This window comes from Cydia pomonella, chromosome 5 (genome assembly GCF_033807575.1).
Source record: "Cydia pomonella isolate Wapato2018A chromosome 5, ilCydPomo1, whole genome shotgun sequence".
Taxonomy (NCBI): domain Eukaryota; kingdom Metazoa; phylum Arthropoda; class Insecta; order Lepidoptera; family Tortricidae; genus Cydia; species Cydia pomonella.
Genome location: NC_084707.1, coordinates 12,506,022 through 12,528,406, shown reverse-complemented (window position 1 = coordinate 12,528,406; position 22,385 = coordinate 12,506,022). Strand labels below are relative to the sequence as shown.

The 22,385-nt window shown below is 44.1% G+C and overlaps 2 protein-coding genes across 2 annotated transcripts; one reads left to right on the top strand and one right to left on the bottom strand.

The window, feature by feature from the left end:
• The first annotated feature begins 241 nt into the window (after window positions 1–241).
• LOC133517736 (M-phase phosphoprotein 6-like) lies at window positions 242–1,271 on the top strand. Its single transcript, XM_061851121.1, has one exon. The coding sequence runs from the start codon at window positions 451–453 to the stop codon at window positions 958–960; it is 510 nt and encodes a 169-aa protein (XP_061707105.1). The 5' UTR covers window positions 242–450; the 3' UTR covers window positions 961–1,271.
• LOC133517738 (katanin p80 WD40 repeat-containing subunit B1-like) lies at window positions 1,270–22,210 on the bottom strand. Its single transcript, XM_061851124.1, has 16 exons — window positions 21,817–22,210; window positions 21,603–21,733; window positions 21,191–21,524; window positions 19,576–19,774; window positions 18,709–18,859; window positions 17,913–18,087; window positions 17,197–17,328; window positions 16,991–17,047; window positions 16,450–16,671; window positions 15,494–15,640; window positions 14,604–14,709; window positions 14,395–14,521; window positions 10,610–10,747; window positions 4,275–4,387; window positions 4,110–4,184; window positions 1,270–3,769 (listed from the first exon to the last, which is right to left on the bottom strand). The coding sequence occupies exons 1-16, from the start codon at window positions 21,845–21,847 to the stop codon at window positions 3,514–3,516; spliced, it is 2,394 nt and encodes a 797-aa protein (XP_061707108.1). The 5' UTR covers window positions 21,848–22,210; the 3' UTR covers window positions 1,270–3,513.
• Between the last annotated feature and the right edge of the window lie 175 nt (window positions 22,211–22,385).

Sequence of the window (22,385 nt, the reverse complement as noted above, 5' to 3'; positions counted from 1 at the left end):
ACTCAAACAGCGAAGGAGCTGTTTAAGAAATGGCTTAAATAAGTTTATCTTGCCAATAACAAAGAGCATAATTATAATCCATATATAAATATATAATCACTACGTTTGCCAATAACACGAGGCGTTATGTGTCTTTCGTGATGCATTACTTTATGGATGCATCGTGTATCTAAGGAAATAATAGTGCATTTTGTCTGCGTCAAATTTATGCTATCTGTCAGACTGTCACATTAATTAAAACGTAGTGATTAATTTATGCTCTTTGCATTAATGTCAAATATGTCAATAAATACAGCATGGTTAGCATACTTGTGTTTGAAGCGATGATACATTTTTTATTATTTTTGCTTTAAACGGTTATATATTGTCCCTTATCCATAAGACATCAATAAGAAGCCAAAATCTACAGTTATTTTACGTAAGAAAATACCTCTCATACAAAATACCATCATGGATAGATCAAAAAAGAAATTGCAATTACCAAAATCTGTGTTGGATATGAAATTTATGAGAAAAACTAAAGAAAGGTTAGAAAAAGAATTAGAAAACACTCAAGGCCATGAAAATTTATACTCAAATATTATCACCGATGAGATGCGTACTGCATCTGGCAACTATGTATCCGAGTCAAGTTTTATATTCTGCGAAGACTTGATGGAAGGAAGACTATCTTTTAAAGGGATGAATCCAGAGATCGAACGTCTTATGCGAGCTGACCAAAATGAAGATAGTGATGATGGGGAGATGCAGAAAGATATCTCTGATGAAATACTAGCCAAGAAAATGGAAGCATTTCATAAGAGAAAAAGAGAATCAAGTGATAAAAAACCACGAGGACCTAGCAATAAGAAGAAGAGATTACATGAACAGCCCAAGAAAATGGGCAAAAATCTGGAATCAGATTCATCAAAATTAGCTTCCAAAACAATCTCATGGACTACAGTTGTAGACCCTGAGTAAAGAGTATAGATTGTGTCATTCAAGATGTGTGCCTTGACTCATAACATCAGGGTATTAAAGGTTAGATTTGACTAATCTGTGCATCATCATGGATGACACAAACTATAAATATTTAAGTATTGTCCATACTATGCCTAAAATGGACCACCCAAGTTGAATACAATAGTGGAATGTACTTTGGATGTACAAATTACTAGTATGTCCAGTTTAGTGTTAACAATTATTGATAACACTAATAAACTTGTATACATAAAATAATGAATTGGTTTACTATGTCATTATATCAGGTAGAAATAAAATGATATAACAGATATTGAAAATGGTATTTATTTCAGTTGATTTAGTTAGTCTTGGAAGTTAAATAATTATTTTGTCAAGTTTTTACATGATTATTCAGTCTATTCAATTATCATTTGATGTCTAATCACTTAAATTAAAACATGCATGTGTAATCTGTACAACTACCCTACATAGATGACAAACTATTGCATCTACTAAAACAAAATGAACATTGATGTAAGTATTATTCAATTCATCAATTTTCTGGCATGGCAGTTCACTGTACTGCCTGTATCTGACCTAGAAGCATAGAACCAACAGTATAACAAGTAAAAGTGTTAAAGCAATACACATATCTGTTTTTCTCCTGGTTCAACTCTAGACTAGGGTGTATCTTATTATACTGCCATATAAACATTATTTAACGAACAAAATCACAATGCAACCACAAAACCAATGAAAAATTGTCAAATTACTGCCTGACCAAATTTTCCCTTAATAGTTTGTATGGGAATTTCAGTTGTAAGTAGACATGGGTTCTTGTTACAGGAATTTTCTGAATTTTTTTTAAGGTGTTAAGGGAAGTTGGCAGCTATTTTGACAGCCTAGACAGTAGGTGTTATTTTAAATGTGGACCTTGAGACTAATGAGCTTGAACCTGATATGGTTGCATTAGATGAGATTGCTTCAAAATCACTGAAGTAAACCAAAACTAATCTCTCAGACTAAGTCATATTTTAAATTTAGCTGACAAGATTTAAATAAAAGATAGCCAGGTTACTAGGTACCTAATAGTCCTAATACATACTAATAAAGGTACCTAACCTAACACAATTCAATTTGATTGGACTAAAAAAATGTATAAAATTTTGAAACTATAAAATTCATGATAAAGGTTCTACCGATGTATTTTATTAGATAACTATACTCAATTGTATAAATTTTGCAAAGTGTATCCATTAGCAGCGCTGGTATTAGTAAAATTCTTATTTATTCGAGTTGGCTAAAACTTTCCCGTTTCACAGCACAGATTTAGGAATGTTTGTTGTCATGGTCATAGTTAATGAGTTAAGTACATGTTATAAACTTAATTGAGTCGGTTTTGAAAACATCCCACTAAAGAGTGATAGTCATAGATGATAGAAGAATAATACCAGCGCTGAAAATGGATACACTTTGCAGTACAAAATGTATACAATCAAGTATAGTTATCTAATAAAATACATGGGTAGAACCTTAAGAATTTACTCACCTAAATCTTCCTAAGGAATCACTCTATTGATAGGTGAAAACCGTATGAAAATCCATTTAGTTTTTGAATTTATCGCAAACATACATACGTACAAAAAACAAACGCGACGGGGGACTTTGTTTTATAAGGTGTAGCGATAATGAGTCTCATGATAAAAAATAAAGATCAATTTGTTAATTATAAAATCATACTAAATACCTACTTATTACTAATGGGCCGCTGTAACTAAAGAGGGACGGAATTAAAGTTAAGAAGCAATGAGGGCTAGGCTATCGCCTTTAATTTGGCCGTTAGTGGCGCTAGTGTAGACGAAGGTCTTCCAAAATGTCAAATGCACAGAATTCCAACCTTGATCGATTAATCAATGTAAACATTAGAAGAAGAAATATTATAGTGGTTTAAAAAAAGAGCCATCTAAACTATATGCAAAAATAAACAGGTTTATAAAAGGCAAATTTAGACGTTAAAATACCTTTGTGTATATTAGAACATATTATTATTTTTAATTAGCATAGCAGAATATTGCGATTGTTTTTCTGGACCTCACTCTACAGTGGCGCCAACTGGTGGGCATAAAAACGGTAGCCCGAAATTGAGTTAGAATAAATCTTAAGACAAACATGGAAATATGCCCGTTTTAATGTATATTCCTGGGGTCCATGATGACAAATTTAATACTTTTTTAATTTCATAGAGGGTATAAGGGATTCTCTCTCTTATAAAACTGTTCATATTCATAAGTTTCTTACACAAAAACTAAAATGTTACATATTTAGGTCTATTTGCCAGTCAGGAAACCAAAAAGGCAGTATAGAAAAAAATGTATAGTCGCGTATACATTTTCCGGAAATATTCACAAAATACATCAATTTAATACTTAATTAAAAGGCCACTTAAAAATGCATCGTATGTATAGACATAAGAAGTATAGTAAACATACTTTCCACGATATGCTCAACCGTATACGTGTACTATAGGTCTCGTCTATGGCATGTTATATAACCGAGACGCGGTTGCGACGGTCAGTCGAGCCCCTGCTGCATGAGCGTGTGGAGGTCGCGGAAGGCGGCGCCGAGCCGGCCCTGCAGCGTCTGCCGCTTGAGCAGGAAGGCGCGCACGTCGAGCAGCAGGCGGTGGATCTGCGCGCACTTGGCGTAGCGCTCCTCGCGCGGGATGTCCACGCCCAGCGTGCGCACCGGCGCCGACACGTTGGCGCGCACCACGGACGAGAAGTTGCGCACGATCAGCCGGAGCGCGTTGCAGCCGCATTGCATGTACCTGATACGATGTAACGTCCTAAGTTATTTATTTATTCAATCTTTACTGCACAATACATGAAGGTACAAATGGCGAACTTAATGCTTTAAGGCATTTTTACCAGTCAATCAATGGCCAGAAAGATTAAGTAGGTACAGTATTTTTTAAAGTAAACGAATTTGTAACCAAGACTAAATATAAGTTAGCTCCTTATAGAATGCAATGCCGCATGATCACATTTTCCATACAATCGGTAAAAAAAAATCGTCAACTAGAAATGCCAATACTTAGGTACATAGGTATGTGTATGTACCTAAGTGTATAGTGTATTATTTTCATGATGATTTTAAACTATACTTACGATTCATATTTGCTCTGCAACAATTCGTATATTTTAGGAAGCATTAAAAGGCAAATGTCTAAATTCCAGAGTGACCTGAAACAATACAACAAAATAAAATAAACCGGTTCTTACTGGAACAGTTATGCAAAAGTGTATGACATTTATTTTCAAGGGACAACTTACGGTTTATGCGCCATGACGTTCAAAATATCTAAAATTACTGATGTATCCTCCAGAGCGATTACTGATTCTAAGGCAATTTTCAGATTTTTATTGACTCGAACTGAATGGAATATCTGAAATAGAAAACACACAAGTAATTTAACATGAACATACCTACATTTTTTTTTTCAAGGTACCTCATAAATGTCTCGCATAATCTAACAAAATCTGGTCCGATTATTAACGTCGGGCAACATTCACGGTCCTATGCATGTCGCATGTCGGCATGCCATAACCAGAGAGGAGATTGTTTACGAGAGGCTAAGTTTACATTTATTGTCTCCTTTATACGTAGAAAGTTTAACTTTAAGTTCTACTAATTTAAAATACAATTTATAGACCGCGGGCCAGGCGTAGATTTCGTCAGTCATCGCCTCCCGGTCGACCCTTTATCATGAAGTAAAAAAAATGTTAGCCGGTTGTGTCGCGTGGAAAGTCAGTCAGCTGGTCACGTAAACATGTTTTTTTTTTTCAGTTATCGTCTCCCAATTGCTTCTTTGTCAGATGATAGTAAGTAAATATAAGTAAGTAAATATTCTTTAAAAAAAAAAAAAAAAGTTTAAAAAGATAAAGATAAAATTCGTTTATTGACAGAACTGTTTATTGACTGAACATTTAGATGTTGTGGGTAAAGATACGACCCGAGATTTGAACCCGCGACCTCCGGATTGCAAGTCGCACGCTCTTACCGCTAGGCCACCAGCGCATGATAACATAAAAAGTTATGGTGCATATTTTTACATGTTCATGCAACCACCCTACGGCCTTTTCACCGCGTTACAACCGGCTGACGATTTGTTTAATTCACAGTAACAACTTAACAATCTTCTGGCAAAGTTACAATCGAGAGGCGATAACTAAATTCATTTTTTTTTTCGTGTTTCGGAGGCTGCCATTCCTCAACCCACCAACTGAGCGGCAGCTGTTATCCACAAGGATTCATTACACATCGGCCATAACCACTTTACGAGTTTTCGCCCAGGAGACAATGCAATTCCTAATTTAGAATATTGGAGTTCGCAGTAGACCCCTCATCGTGTTGTATCCTAGATCGTGTTGTAGGTTGGTACCTGCAGCGCCCGCTGCCTGGCGCTGAGCACGGCCATCATGGAGTCGTGTCCGCGCATCATGACGCCCAGCACCTCCTGCTCGCTGGGCTCGGGCCCGCCGTGTAGTATCCTAGGTACAGTACCTGCAGCGCCCGCTGCCTGGCGCTGAGCACGGCCATCATGGAGTCGTGTCCGCGCATCATGACGCCCAGCACCTCCTGCTCGCTGGGCTCGGGCCCGCCGTGTAGTATCCTAGGTACAGTACCTGCAGCGCCCGCAGCCTGGCGCTGAGCACGGCCATCATGGAGTCGTGTCCGCGCATCATGACGCCCAGCACCTCCTGCTCGCTGGGCTCGGGCCCGCCGTGTAGTATCCTAGGTACAGTACCTGCAGCGCCCGCTGCCTGGCGCTGAGCACGGCCATCATGGAGTCGTATCCGCGCATCATGACGCCCAGCACCTCCTGCTCGCTGGGCTCGGGCCCGCCGTGTAGTATCCTAGGTACAGTACCTGCAGCGCCCGCTGCCTGGCGCTGAGCACGGCCATCATGGAGTCGTATCCGCGCATCATGACGCCCAGCACCTCCTGCTCGCTGGGCTCGGGCCCGCCGTGTAGTAGGTACAGTACCTGCAGCGCCCGCAGCCTGGCGCTGAGCACGGCCATCATGGAGTCGTGTCCGCGCATCATGACGCCCAGCACCTCCTGCTCGCTGGGCTCGGGCCCGCCGTGTAGTATCCTAGGTACAGTACCTGCAGCGCCCGCTGCCTGGCGCTGAGCACGGCCATCATGGAGTCGTGTCCGCGCATCATGACGCCCAGCACCTCCTGCTCGCTGGGCTCGGGCCCGCCGTGTAGTAGGTACAGTACCTGCAGCGCCCGCAGCCTGGCGCTGAGCACGGCCATCATGGAGTCGTGTCCGCGCATCATGACGCCCAGCACCTCCTGCTCGCTGGGCTCGGGCCCGCCGTGTAGTATCCTAGGTACAGTACCTGCAGCGCCCGCAGCCTGGCGCTGAGCACGGCCATCATGGAGTCGTGTCCGCGCATCATGACGCCCAGCACCTCCTGCTCGCTGGGCTCGGGCCCGCCGTGTAGTATCCTAGGTACAGTACCTGCAGCGCCCGCTGCCTGGCGCTGAGCACGGCCATCATGGAGTCGTGTCCGCGCATCATGACGCCCAGCACCTCCTGCTCGCTGGGCTCGGGCCCGCCGTGTAGTATCCTAGGTACAGTACCTGCAGCGCCCGCTGCCTGGCGCTGAGCACGGCCATCATGGAGTCGTGTCCGCGCATCATGACGCCCAGCACCTCCTGCTCGCTGGGCTCGGGCCCGCCGTGTAGTATCCTAGGTACAGTACCTGCAGCGCCCGCAGCCTGGCGCTGAGCACGGCCATCATGGAGTCGTGTCCGCGCATCATGACGCCCAGCACCTCCTGCTCGCTGGGCTCGGGCCCGCCGTGTAGTATCCTAGGTACAGTACCTGCAGCGCCCGCTGCCTGGCGCTGAGCACGGCCATCATGGAGTCGTATCCGCGCATCATGACGCCCAGCACCTCCTGCTCGCTGGGCTCGGGCCCGCCGTGTAGTATCCTAGGTACAGTACCTGCAGCGCCCGCTGCCTGGCGCTGAGCACGGCCATCATGGAGTCGTATCCGCGCATCATGACGCCCAGCACCTCCTGCTCGCTGGGCTCGGGCCCGCCGTGTAGTAGGTACAGTACCTGCAGCGCCCGCAGCCTGGCGCTGAGCACGGCCATCATGGAGTCGTGTCCGCGCATCATGACGCCCAGCACCTCCTGCTCGCTGGGCTCGGGCCCGCCGTGTAGTATCCTAGGTACAGTACCTGCAGCGCCCGCTGCCTGGCGCTGAGCACGGCCATCATGGAGTCGTGTCCGCGCATCATGACGCCCAGCACCTCCTGCTCGCTGGGCTCGGGCCCGCCGTGTAGTAGGTACAGTACCTGCAGCGCCCGCAGCCTGGCGCTGAGCACGGCCATCATGGAGTCGTGTCCGCGCATCATGACGCCCAGCACCTCCTGCTCGCTGGGCTCGGGCCCGCCGTGTAGTATCCTAGGTACAGTACCTGCAGCGCCCGCAGCCTGGCGCTGAGCACGGCCATCATGGAGTCGTGTCCGCGCATCATGACGCCCAGCACCTCCTGCTCGCTGGGCTCGGGCCCGCCGTGTAGTATCCTAGGTACAGTACCTGCAGCGCCCGCTGCCTGGCGCTGAGCACGGCTATCATGGAGTCGTGTCCGCGCATCATGACGCCCAGCACCTCCTGCTCGCTGGGCTCGGGCCCGCCGTGTAGTATCCTAGGTACAGTACCTGCAGCGCCCGCTGCCTGGCGCTGAGCACGGCCATCATGGAGTCGTGTCCGCGCATCATGACGCCCAGCACCTCCTGCTCGCTGGGCTCGGGCCCGCCGTGTAGTATCCTAGGTACAGTACCTGCAGCGCCCGCAGCCTGGCGCTGAGCACGGCCATCATGGAGTCGTGTCCGCGCATCATGACGCCCAGCACCTCCTGCTCGCTGGGCTCGGGCCCGCCGTGTAGTATCCTAGGTACAGTACCTGCAGCGCCCGCAGCCTGGCGCTGAGCACGGCCATCATGGAGTCGTGTCCGCGCATCATGACGTCCAGCACCTCCTGCTCGCTGGGCTCGGGCCCGCCGTGTAGTATCCTAGGTACAGTACCTGCAGCGCCCGCTGCCTGGCGCTGAGCACGGCCATCATGGAGTCGTGTCCGCGCATCATGACGCCCAGCACCTCCTGCTCGCTGGGCTCGGGCCCGCCGTGTAGTATCCTAGGTACAGTACCTGCAGCGCCCGCAGCCTGGCGCTGAGCACGGCCATCATGGAGTCGTGTCCGCGCATCATGACGCCCAGCACCTCCTGCTCGCTGGGCTCGGGCCCGCCGTGTAGTATCCTAGGTACAGTACCTGCAGCGCCCGCAGCCTGGCGCTGAGCACGGCCATCATGGAGTCCTGTCCGCGCATCATGACGCCCAGCACCTCCTGCTCGCTGGGCTCGGGCCCGCCGTGTAGTATCCTAGGTACAGTACCTGCAGCGCCCGCTGCCTGGCGCTGAGCACGGCCATCATGGAGTCGTGTCCGCGCATCATGACGCCCAGCACCTCCTGCTCGCTGGGCTCGGGCCCGCCGTGTAGTATCCTAGGTACAGTACCTGCAGCGCCCGCAGCCTGGCGCTGAGCACGGCCATCATGGAGTCGTGTCCGCGCATCATGACGCCCAGCACCTCCTGCTCGCTGGGCTCGGGCCCGCCGTGTAGTATCCTAGGTACAGTACCTGCAGCGCCCGCTGCCTGGCGCTGAGCACGGCCATCATGGAGTCGTATCCGCGCATCATGACGCCCAGCACCTCCTGCTCGCTGGGCTCGGGCCCGCCGTGTAGTATCCTAGGTACAGTACCTGCAGCGCCCGCTGCCTGGCGCTAAGCACGGCCATCATGGAGTCGTCTCAGCGCATCATGACGCCCAGCACCTCCTGCTCGCTGGGCTCGGGCCCGCCGTGTAGTATCCTAGGTACAGTACCTGCAGCGCCCGCAGCCTGGCGCTGAGCACGGCCATCATGGAGTCGTGTCCGCGCATCATGACGCCCAGCACCTCCTGCTCGCTGGGCTCGGGCCCGCCGTGTAGTATCCTAGGTACAGTACCTGCAGCGCCCGCTGCCTGGCGCTGAGCACGGCCATCATGGAGTCGTGTCCGCGCATCATGACGCCCAGCACCTCCTGCTCGCTGGGCTCGGGCCCGCCGTGTAGTATCCTAGGTACAGTACCTGCAGCGCCCGCTGCCTGGCGCTGAGCACGGCCATCATGGAGTCGTGTCCGCGCATCATGACGCCCAGCACCTCCTGCTCGCTGGGCTCGGGCCCGCCGTGTAGTATCCTAGGTACAGTACCTGCAGCGCCCGCTGCCTGGCGCTGAGCACGGCCATCATGGAGTCGTGTCCGCGCATCATGACGCCCAGCACCTCCTGCTCGCTGGGCTCGGGCCCGCCGTGTAGTATCCTAGGTACAGTACCTGCAGCGCCCGCTGCCTGGCGCTGAGCACGGCCATCATGGAGTCGTGTCCGCGCATCATGACGCCCAGCACCTCCTGCTCGCTGGGCTCGGGCCCGCCGTGTAGTATCCTAGGTACAGTACCTGCAGCGCCCGCTGCCTGGCGCTGAGCACGGCCATCATGGAGTCGTGTCCGCGCATCATGACGCCCAGCACCTCCTGCTCGCTGGGCTCGGGCCCGCCGTGTAGTATCCTAGGTACAGTACCTGCAGCGCCCGCTGCCTGGCGCTGAGCACGGCCATCATGGAGTCGTGTCCGCGCATCATGACGCCCAGCACCTCCTGCTCGCTGGGCTCGGGCCCGCCGTGTAGTATCCTAGGTACAGTACCTGCAGCGCCCGCTGCCTGGCGCTGAGCACGGCCATCATGGAGTCGTGTCCGCGCATCATGACGCCCAGCACCTCCTGCTCGCTGGGCTCGGGCCCGCCGTGTAGTATCCTAGGTACAGTACCTGCAGCGCCCGCTGCCTGGCGCTGAGCACGGCCATCATGGAGTCGTGTCCGCGCATCATGACGCCCAGCACCTCCTGCTCGCTGGGCTCGGGCCCACCGTGTAGTATCCTAGGTACAGTACCTGCAGCGCCCGCTGCCTGGCGCTGAGCACGGCCATCATGGAGTCGTGTCCGCGCATCATGACGCCCAGCACCTCCTGCTCGCTGGGCTCGGGCCCGCCGTGTAGTATCCTAGGTACAGTACCTGCAGCGCCCGCTGCCTGGCGCTGAGCACGGCCATCATGGAGTCGTGTCCGCGCATCATGACGCCCAGCACCTCCTGCTCGCTGGGCTCGGGCCCGCCGTGTAGTATCCTAGGTACAGTACCTGCAGCGCCCGCTGCCTGGCGCTGAGCACGGCCATCATGGAGTCGTGTCCGCGCATCATGACGCCCAGCACCTCCTGCTCGCTGGGCTCGGGCCCGCCGTGTAGTATCCTAGGTACAGTACCTGCAGCGCCCGCTGCCTGGCGCTGAGCACGGCCATCATGGAGTCGTGTCCGCGCATCATGACGCCCAGCACCTCCTGCTCGCTGGGCTCGGGCCCGCCGTGTAGTATCCTAGGTACAGTACCTGCAGCGCCCGCTGCCTGGCGCTGAGCACGGCCATCATGGAGTCGTGTCCGCGCATCATGACGCCCAGCACCTCCTGCTCGCTGGGCTCGGGCCCGCCGTGTAGTATCCTAGGTACAGTACCTGCAGCGCCCGCTGCCTGGCGCTGAGCACGGCCATCATGGAGTCGTGTCCGCGCATCATGACGCCCAGCACCTCCTGCTCGCTGGGCTCGGGCCCGCCGCGTACACCGCGCCGCGCGCCGCCCACCGCTAGCGCCCTCTACACAAACAAATTCGATATTATGTAAAAGTTAACAGCAAGTCGAATAGCATAGTCCGGGGATTCCCTAACTGTGCGGCGCGGCGCCCCGGGTCATCACAGTCGTCGGGAAGCGGTATACTTAGTTAATTATATTATATTTAAGAGCCAAGAGACTGTTGCGGCTGTCGCGCACTCTGAGTTACCCACAAAGAACATACGCCTAAACAAGGATCAAGGACCGAGTGCACCAAATAACGTTCACTAGGCGTAATCACATCACACGGGAACACATATACAAAACTAGCTTCTGCCTGCGACGCCGTCTGGCCGAATGGCATAGAATCCCTCAATCTACTATTGAGCCTCTTGTGAAGTCTTTGCCTAGACGCTGTCAAGCAGTGATTAAAGCAAAAGGCTTTGCTACAAAGTATTAATGTTGTTACACTATATTAAATAAATATTATGTTCAATTATTACTTCTTTTAATTTTTTATTAGTATTTAAAGCCAACTTCACTTTGTCGTGATTTGATTGTTTTAAGTAATATGATGAGTATACTGTTACTTCTGCATTATTTCAAAGACATATTTATTATATTATTTTGTAAAGCCATAAGTAATAAATGTATTCTAGAATCTTAACTATATTGAATAAATATGTTCACATTCACATCCGAATATATTCCAATGAATCCTTTGAACAGAGAAAACAGCTTTAAGTTCAATTTAATTTGAACCTTGAATCTGATTGCTAAGATTGAAATTATATTGGAGCGTATGTGGTCGATAAGGGTACCTAATGATTCTCCGAAAATTGATTCGCAGATTATCGATTTGCAGACAACGATTCGCCGAATATCATTTCGCAGAGTGATTCATTTGTAGATGTAACTTTCGGTCGACTAACGTTACGCAGCCTCTTGATTCACATACAGTTCAGTTCGCTTCTGTGTAAATTAGCAGAACTATTATTGGACGATTTTCATTTGGCATAGTAATCTGTTCGTTAAAGGAATGTTCAGTCCATTAACGTTTCACATTTTATACATCGTTATTTTCGAAATAAAGTCTTTACTTACAAAAAAACTGACTTCAGAAAGGATGAAATAAAATATTAGCCTTTTTTAACTATATGCGTTAAGCATAGTTAATTTTTTACTTAAATATGAACATAAGCCTATGCTTAAGTATTGTATAAACAGCAAGACTTTTAACTGTCCACCGGTGGACCTTATGCCTTTTGTAATAGGGCCCAACTGATGGACAGTTAACAATGTGGGCCATCGAACCTATGCAATATAGGTTTTTAATGGACGACCGAGCCTTGCTCGTGAAAATTAGCAAATTAAGTTAGACATCTTAGCGTCGCACCATAGCTCGAAAAATTTCAAACAATTTTGGAAGGCCGTCAAGAAACTGGATGGTCAACCTGGCGTGCCCGTGAGCGTTGGAGAAGTGAGTGAGCCGGAATGTATTGCTAACATGTTGGTTGGTCATTTTAAAATAGATTCTCCATTGGGCCCAGCGCAGCAAACGGTTGATGACGGGGCCTGTCGTGAGTCGGATTTTGTTCGTTTTACCTCTGAACAGGTCAAACATGTGATCACCAAAATGACCAGAGGAAAGTCACCGGGTCACCACGGGCTCAGTATAGAACACTTACAGTTTGCGGGCAAACAGTTACATGCAGTTCTGGCCAAATTCTATTCTTTGTGCATGTCTCACTCTTACCTTCCCCATGACCTAATGAAGACCATTGTTGTGCCAACCCTCAAAGATAAAACTGGCGATGTTTCTAGTAAGTCCAACTATCGGCCAATCTCACTTGCTACTGTGCTGGCTAAGGTACTGGATAGCCTACTGGACGCACAACTTGGAAGGCATTTAAACTTACACTATGCGCAGTTCGGGTTTCGCCCGGGACTATCCACGGAAAGTGCAATCTTAAGTCTAAAACACACGGTGCAGTACTACACTGAGCGTCAAACACCTATATACGCCTGTTTCCTGGATTTATCAAGATTTACCAAGCATTTGACCTCGTGTCGTACGATTTCCTTTGGAATAAGTTAAGGGAGCAAAAAATACCGGCGGAGCTACTCCGAATATTTCAGTATCGGTACCTTAACCAGAGCAATAGCGTCAGATGGGCTGGTAGGTTTTCTCAGTCGTACAGGTTGGAGTGTGGGGTGAGGCAGGGGGGTATAACCTCCCCCAAGCTATTCAACCTGTACGTTAATGACCTGATCGTTCGATCGTTAATGATGTTAGTATCAACAACATCAGCTATGCAGACGATTTGGTGCAACACAGTCCAACAGTCAGGGCATTGAGAAAACTACTCAGCATATGTGAAGAATACGTAAGTAAATATGGCTTACTATATAAAGCTAAGAAAAGCGAATATATGGTATTTAAGGCCGTCGGGGGCAAGCTACCGGAAAATGTACCTGCCATAAAACTTAATAAGAATGAGCTCAAGCACGTGTATACATTTAAGTATCTTGGACAATATGTCACCGACGACGTTAAATACCAATTAGATATAGAACGGGAGCGCAGGGCACTGGCGGTCCGATGCAACATGCTAATAAGGAGGTTTGCACGGTGTAGCCAACAGGTAAAAATAACTTCATTTAAAGCCTATTGTCAAGTTTTCTACACGTGCAGCCTCTAGACTAGTTTTACGCAGAAGACCATCAGTTCCCTGCGCGTCCAATATAATAATGGTTTCAGGATGTTGTTGGGGCTGCCCCGTTTCTGCAGCACATCGGGCATGTTTGCACAAGCTCGCACAGATGACTACTATGCCATAATACGAAAGAGGACTGCCTCGTTGCTCTGCAGAGTGCGGGCCAGCTCCAACCCCATCCTGGCTACGGTAGCGGGCCGATACGACTCACCTGTTGTGCGACATTTTGAGGGTATCATGACCGCTACCAGGTGATTGTTTGTTATTGTTGCTGTACTTTTCGCTTTTCTTTTTGTATTTGTTCTATTAACACTTAGTTTTAAACCTTAAATGTTACTAACCATTATGGACCATTGTTGTCTTTTGAAATAAATAAATTAAATTAAATTGGGCCCCATACATTCCACGACTCTTCTCATTCCGCACAGACTACAAGAATTGCTCCTTTCAAGGCATACAATTTTATGGTCAATTGTGTTATATATAATTAAATATATAAAAACCATGTTTATCAGACTCCAACTAACAGTTGTTGTGTAGCTTAGTAATGTTTTAGTCTAGCTAGAGCGAAGTATTGTTAATCAATATTAATACCAAATGATTATTCGACCAATAGTTTCTCGGGTTATTGTGAGAGTTACTAAATAATTATTCTACGAAACGTAAATATGCGTATCAATGTTCTGCGTATTGACTACTCGTGCAAACGACTACTATGCGTAATGACATTCTGACAATAGTTACTCGGCCAAAGAACCCGTCTGCGAATCGTTGTCGGCAAATCGAAAATCGGCAAATCGAAAATCGGCGTATTGGTTGTCGGAAAATCGGCGTATTGGTTGTCGGAAAATCAATAGGGCACCGGTCGAAAAAGTATACCATGCCTGCAAAAGGGCTAAGTGTGAAAAGGTAACAGACGGACAGACAATTATTTTCGCATTTATGATACTATTATAGTAAAAGTTTTTACGTACTGGTAAAAATTCGTCGAGGTCCAACCCAACGGGTCTGTCTGAGGCAAAGGGCACGAACTCCGGCTCATCCGGCTCTGTAGGCCGAGACACCACCACGGTCTCCCTTACTATATTATCTACTCTTCGCCTAAAAAATAAATAAACGAGATATAAAAAAAAACTTCAAAAAGTGTATTTGTATTTCATTATTTGTTTGTATTAGACAGTACCTTGTTGTGTCTGAAGACGTCCTGGTGAATGAAAGAGACCGTGGTCCCAGTGACGGTGGTACTAATGACATTTCACTATTGCTGGATCTTAATAGGTTACCCGTTGCTGAAAATGAAAAACATATTACTATTGATCTTACTCTTGAAATTACTATCCTAAATACATGATGAGAGAGGGTTTGTGGGCCTCCATATAAAATAGGTTTCTATATACAATAATGAAAAAAAAAATACCCTCAAAAACTAAAAAAAAATATAATTTGATAGTTTTTTTGTTCAGATTTACCCCGCCGCGACTTTACATCTCAACAATAAAAATCTAGAAAATAACTATTTATTTTCAGGGTTATTTCATTTATACATTTTTCTTCTTATGTTAGGTTGTTTAATGTAAAAGTAAAATACAAAAACACGCACAAAAACAATACAAAAAACATATAAACATATTATAAAAAAGGGTTATTTTTATTTAATTATTAGTCTTTCTTGCGTAATGGTTGTAATTTTTTTTTAATTTAGTTTATAGTTATTTCAAGCTTAGAAAATAAAAATTAAAAAAACATTTCAACATCGGCAGTGTTTTAATTTATCACCACTCGTTGCGAATTTCCCATTTTCTGCACTTGTATCGTAAATAACTATATTTCAATTGCGACATATTATAATATTCGTATCTCATAGACAAGATCCAGCTCCGGAAAAGATATACAAGTTCGAAAGCAACAATACGTCTTCAGTTAGTTTATTAGGTACCATGTTTATTACCGGATCCTGGTACCTGGCGGCTATTCATCAGTAGTGACTGCTGCTTTCGTTACTCACAAAATTGTATATCTTTCTCTGGAGTTATCTTAAAGATGATCTCCAGTTCAGACAATAACTACACTTACACGTGTCGGTAGATTTAGATTCTTTACATGAGTTATGTCGGTTAAGCGAGTTGGCGGCGTGCGGCTGAGGCATGACATAGTCCCGGGAAGCAGTCTTAGGCGGCGCTGTGAATGTGTTATCCTCTTTAGCGTTGTTCTCCACCGACCCTGGGTTAAATGAGCGCATGAAAAATACATATATACTGTTAATTTGGACATGATTATATGAGTCTTGTCTCTATATTATGAGTCACTAATTTTGTTATGTTGTTGAAGATTATACCTCTGTACGACTTTTAAAATGAATGAATGATCAATACATTAATATAGTTGAGATTTGTAGTAATCATCATTATTGTGAAGATTTTAAGGTAAATATCGAGTTTTGGTAAACTTACTATAGATCGTGTCAATCACGACGACGCGTGCCTTGACTCGTAACGTCATCATGTTATTAAAGGTGTTATCATGAGATTTGACAAATCTGCGCGTCATCGTGGATGATACCAAGTATAGAAATTATGTTTACTAAAATGATAAATAGGGGTATTTTCCATTCATCATATTTATAGAAACATAAGTGTCAAAATCACTGTAACCTTTGTAAGACGTAGTCTATGAGCAAATAAGTATTAAATCAGTTAGCGCGTAAGCAGTTCCGCTATGACGGCAGTCGAGGTAGGTTTGAAATCCAGGATTAATCGAAGCGGCGTCACAGCAGTGATTCGTTTGATATCAGGTCGCCTAATGACGAATTTAGATACCGGCGTCGCCCAAGCAATATCTAACATTATTTAGCAAGTTTATCAAGTTACAGATATTTTATTTGAAAACTGCTTTGTTTTGAGGGTAGAGGTGGGTATGCGCAAGCAGTCTTGCGATGTCGCGGCGGTTGCGACGGATGGCTCACAGGAGGGACGGGACATCAGGCCGGCCTTGACCAAGCAATACACATATTTATCAAAGCCATATCTTACTTGAAAAGGACTCCGCTTTGACAGTAGTGGATGTGGGTATGCGCGAGTAGTCGGCGCGGTGGCGCTGCGGCGGCGACGGCGCGGGCGCGGGGCGCGGCGGCTCGGCCAGCAGCAGGGGGCGCGGCGGCTCGGCCAGCAGCAGGGGGCGCGGCGGCTCGGCCAGCAGCAGGTCGCGCAGCGACCCGCTCAGCCCCGCGCCGTCCTTGCCCACGCACTCCTCGGCTGCAACAGAGGGTTAGGATCTGTTTACACATCCGATTTTAATTAGTGCGTTCGTACATTTGCTTGCTTGCGTTTAGTCAGAAATGTATAAACTCGCACTTAACACTAATCGATAACAAAAACCGCGCGTGACCTATATGAGTCAATATTTGCTAAGCATAAAGTGACAATGATAAGTATAAGTACATTTTTTTTTCGATTTACATAACAAAGTGCAAAACTATTCACTGTGCATCTTAATTAACAAAAAAATACAAGTCTTTCAGTTGATACAATGATGATTTTTTTTAAATTCCTAAAATAATAGATTGATACTTACTTGGTAGTGAGTAATCTTCAGAGGATAAACTAGTTGCTGGTGGTGGCGTGCGATTCACTAAAAACAAAGTATTATCGTGTCATTTGAAAACCAGAGTTCAATTTATTTATTTAACAGGCTTAGTGAGCTTCATTCCAACCAAGCCAAAAACTGATTACAAGTTAAAGAATGTCTTTCGAACAGAAAGCAGGTGAGAATATACTCACATGCCCTGGAAGGCCGAAAAATTTCTGTGTAGTCATGAATGTTGGATATGACCGCGCCGTCCTCGTCCGCCTCGGTGCCGGACGTAGACTCCTCGGCGGTCTTCTCATCCAGGGGTGTTGACTTATGGATCACTTGAAATGTGAAATGAGTCAGAAAAATTATAGTATGGCCGACAGAAATTTGACCCACATGAAAACAGTTTCTATGCTTTGCTTCGATTAATTTTTCTCCAAATAATTATTAGTATTTTATTGATTTTATAACTAAAATATTTTTAGTTTTAGATCACGAGAAGTTCAAACCGCGCTTCACTATGAATGCAATGCTTGCAATGCAATGGTTTGTAATAAAAACAAAAACGGTTATATAATGTCAGATAAATACTATTCCATAAAAGAGTTGAGGGTAATTCCGCGAGACTGTAACGTCATTACCAATTCTTTCGTGTGTTCTTACATTAATGAAGCAAATTTAAGTGTTTGTATCTCTGGCGCAGCCCTAACATGTAGATATCTGGATACTTAAATTTGCTTAGTTAATGTAAGAACACACGAAAGAATTGGTAACTGACGTTACATTCTTGTGGAATTACCCTTGACTATAAATGAAACTAAAATTAATAGTTTGAACCTGACCACCTTGTCCCAATAATCAACCTATTTAATAAACATTGGAATTATGGAATGTATGTAACATGTTCGGAGTTTTATACTACCTTCTTTAGATGGTTTTTCCTTTGAGAAACTTTTTCTGACAGACTGTCCTTTTTGGAAGGGTGACAAATCTCGAACTACAGGTGGTGTCACTGGTGGCGGGCCTCCAAATGGATGGACTTTATTGAGATCAACCACTGACAAACACACATAGGTTGAATGAAATGATCCAGCAATCTGTAATTACAAAATATACATAAATTTTGTGACAAACCATTCTGAAAGTAGTGTCATAGGATAGTCCGAAAGATTATCTTACAAATGGTAATAGCGTTAAAAAAACAATGACCTATACACCGTGTTTTTATTGAATTTCGTTAACTTCGGGGTATCGGTAAGTACGTTTAAGGAAACTAAATGGCATAGTTAATTAAAAAAAAAAAAAAAAAAATTGTTTTTTTTTTACTATTTTTATTTTTATAAAAAGTAACTAAATGTTGCATATAGCGTTGTTGTAACACGGGCATTACATTTAACTCAACAAAACAATTGAAAACTGTGACATATCAATGTCATTTTGAACGTCGATCGTCCGAGATAGTTCTTACGTTTAGTAGCAAATGTATGAACTCGCACTAAACTCTAATCAATAAGTAAATAGGCCCTAAGGCAAGTGTACACGCTCGTAAGGGCCTTATAAGATAAAAATTAATGATTGATTATCTCCGAAATGGAGTTAATTAGAATATCGGTGTCTTTGAGAAAGTTACTTAATTTAAGCTCAGGAATGCACCCTCGAAATTAACGCAAATCAAAAAAAACACGGTGTATAGTACAAATAGCTATTGTGGTACTTACAAGTTGTGTATGGGCAACTGTGATGTCATGTATTTGGCCCCAGTGGCCATGTACAGTGTCAAACACTCGAGCGGGCTCCCAGCCAATCACATGCAATCCGTCATTACCACACCCCAGAAGCGTTGTGCCATCCTCACTGAACACCATAGACCTAAAACAGGCATTGAAGTCTAAATTACAATGCAGTTTTGGGTTGCTTTATTTATGTATCTAAAATCAAACAAGATAAGAAAAGATACAGGGAGAAACTTTTTAAATACACTGAACCTTTAGCATTGAATGATGGTTCTTATGACAGTAAATTTTTATATGGAGCTGTCACGTAAAATGTTAGCAGACATTTTGGGAAGTTCAGTGCATTAATTTATGTAGAAATATAACATTGAACTGATAAAAATACGAAAAAAAATATTTTTAAATTATGACCAACCACAAGAGACTTGCCAGAACTTTCATAGGGACCATCATTCAATGCAACAGGTATAAGAGATATTAAATACTAAGCCAAGGCATATTGTTGTATCACATTTGGTTGAGCTGAATCGAGGCCAGAAGGTTCCCCGAAGATAGGAAGGCGTGCTGCGAGCTTGTGAAGGCCATTTGCACCTCTGGGGTACCTTAGGATAACAACAACATGTGGTTGTTTTCTCACATTTCCTAAGCTGTTCATTTTTATTGTATTAGAAGTAGTATTTAACACTTTGACTGCCAAAGACATGCACGGTTACGATTTAAATTGTTAATTTGAAGTTTCCAATTAAGGTTATGGTGTGTTACAAAAAAAAGATGCAGTATTTAAAGTTTTTCAAAATTGGCAAGTTACTGAAATCTATCACTGTAAAGCATATACTTATATGGCAAAATTACCTAATAGAAGTGTTCTCCTTTTCAAACTTAGATACCAATTGAAATTTCTCCATATCCCAGAAGTTGACAGTCCTGTCCATACCGCAGCTGGCCAGCAGGAACTCGTGGGGGTGGAACTTTACACAAGTCACGGCTGCTGTGTGCTCTCTAAACTCCTGCAGAACCTTGCCCACTCTTACATCCCACACTTTGACAATGCCTGATAAAAACAAACAAAGCACTGTTACTCATCAGTTAGGTCATTCTGATACAGGCTGTTGCTATACCAGAAGAAGACAAAACGAACTCATATGAGGATAAAATAAATGACACCATAGCAAGAATTGATACCTAGTTAAGTAAAAATAATTAAAAAACCAACGTCTCAAAAACTTGTTATATTCAGTTTCATAATTACAAAACACATAAATTAGACCTTAATATATTATGTCAGAGCAAAGAAATACAATGTGTTGACGAAACAAAATTTCTGGGCATTACATTAGACGAACACTGTTCTTGGAAAGCACACATAACAGCTATATGTAATAAACTGGAAAAATTTGTATTCGAACAACTTTAAAACAAGTGAGGCTGGTTGCAGGAGAAAAGACCGCACTACTTACATATCATGGTTATGTAACATCGGTCTTAAAATATGGCATCCTAATATAGGGCAATTCAACAGATTCTTCTAAAGCTTTTGTTATTAAAAAAAATGTGTAAGAGCAGTGTGTGGCTACGGACCTAGGGACTCCTGTAAACCTTTGTTTAAAAAAACAAGGCTTGCTTACACTAACTGGCCTGTATGTTCTAGAATTAGCAGGTTATGTTTGAAAAGAGTTCTCATCATATACAGCACAAAAATCCAATCAACGACTTAGACACAGAGACGAGAACAAATTACTAATGCCATCATGCTCAACCGCTTTATTTAAAAATAACTGTTACGGCATGAGAATCACTGTATATAATAAGATACCAGAAGAACTGCGTAAATTACCCATTATTTATGAGAAAATTGAAAAAATGGCTAATAAATAAATGTTTTTATACAATCAGAGAATTTTTGGACGAATAATGGTAATAATAAATAAAATAATGTCAATATAACATTAAATTTAGATATTTATAAATGAATTATGTGTAGTTAAGTATTGGAATAATGATAATGAATATGACATTTAATTAATAGGTATAATGGGAAATTAATGTAATGTTAATACATAGTTTATAATGAATGTATATAATGTATATAGCTTAATTTTAAGATCAATATTTGCATGCTGCCATTGGCTAAACATGTGATACCTACTGCTTATAATGATTATGTCAACTTCAATTTACCATGTTTACGCAAATAAATCATTATCTTATCAGGGTAACGGTACAACTTTTGCATGTCAGTGTAATCTGGTACCATATTTCATACTGAATTTGATGTTATTTGAAAATAAAATAAAATATTGTGCTATTAGTACTAAAAGTACACCACAACCAACACAAATCAACAAATTTCAGGAAGATCTGGGTTCATCTTACTAAATTTTTAGTGAATCAGTCTATTGTTGCATTTTTATATCTCATATGCAAACTTAAGTTAATAAAAATAAGAGTAATAAATGTGTCATGTTACCATCTTCACATGCTGAGGCAATCCATTGTCCATCCGGGCTAAACTGCAAACTGTTTACAGCAAGTCTGTGACTGGAATATGTCACAATACAGCCTCTTTTCCTTGTATCCCACAGTTTGATATTATTGTCACAAGAGCCTGTGGTTAAATAATCCCCGTATGGATGGAAATCCATACACTTAATAGCTCCTTTGTGTCCTGTAAATGTTCTGAGTAGCTTTGCTGCCTCCAAGTCCCATATTTTCAGAGCTCCAGTCTGTGAGCCGGCACAGACTAAATCTTCAGAGTGGCCAAAACACACACATTCTACTGGGGTAGTGTGCCCACTTAAACTCTAAAAAATTCAATTGAATGAATGCCATTTCCTAAATATAAATACAAGAACAATTACAATTTATTATTGATAACTCACCATCAAACAACTTTGCCTGCCAATGGCCCATAGATTAACTTTTTTGTCATCGCCACCAGTGGCTAGAACTTGATTGGATTTATGCCCCATGGCCAAACAGTTGACATTCGCCTTGTGGGCGACAAATTCCTCTGTAACATAAACATAGTATCATTCTTAACTTTTATCTCATTTATATACCACGAAAACGTATTGATTCGAAAGGCATACATACGTAGTTTCCATGATCTTCTGATTAAGTCCATGATTAGTGGTAGTCTTCAAAGTTCCATTCCATTTACGGAGAAGTTAACCTTGCGAATTGTGTGAAGAAAGCCAAAATGTATTAAATAGGCATGTCGCAATTAGTTATTTGTAGAACCTAAATTTATATTGATGCAGTAAGGGAAAAACACTTGAAATCTTGATTGAGCTATTTACTAAACAGTTGTTTTTATTTAGAAACAGACTAAATGAAAATGGATTGGATGGATTATGACATTAGCAAGTACCACAGATATACAAATTTAATTTGACGTATAAAAGCTTTAACAGACGTGCGTACCGGATCGAACGCAATCTGGTACGCCCATCTGCCAAAGCTATTAAAGTTAAATGTAAAGGTCCCCTCCAGACTATGCGCGTGAATCGCGGCGCGACTTCGCGGAGCGAACATACCGCGACGTTGACGTAGACTACACACTCGCGTTCGCGGCTTCGCGTCTCAATTCGCGCACGAGTGTGGAGGGCCCATATGGTATACCTATCAAAGAATACAATACCCAGTAGGAGATATCTACAGAC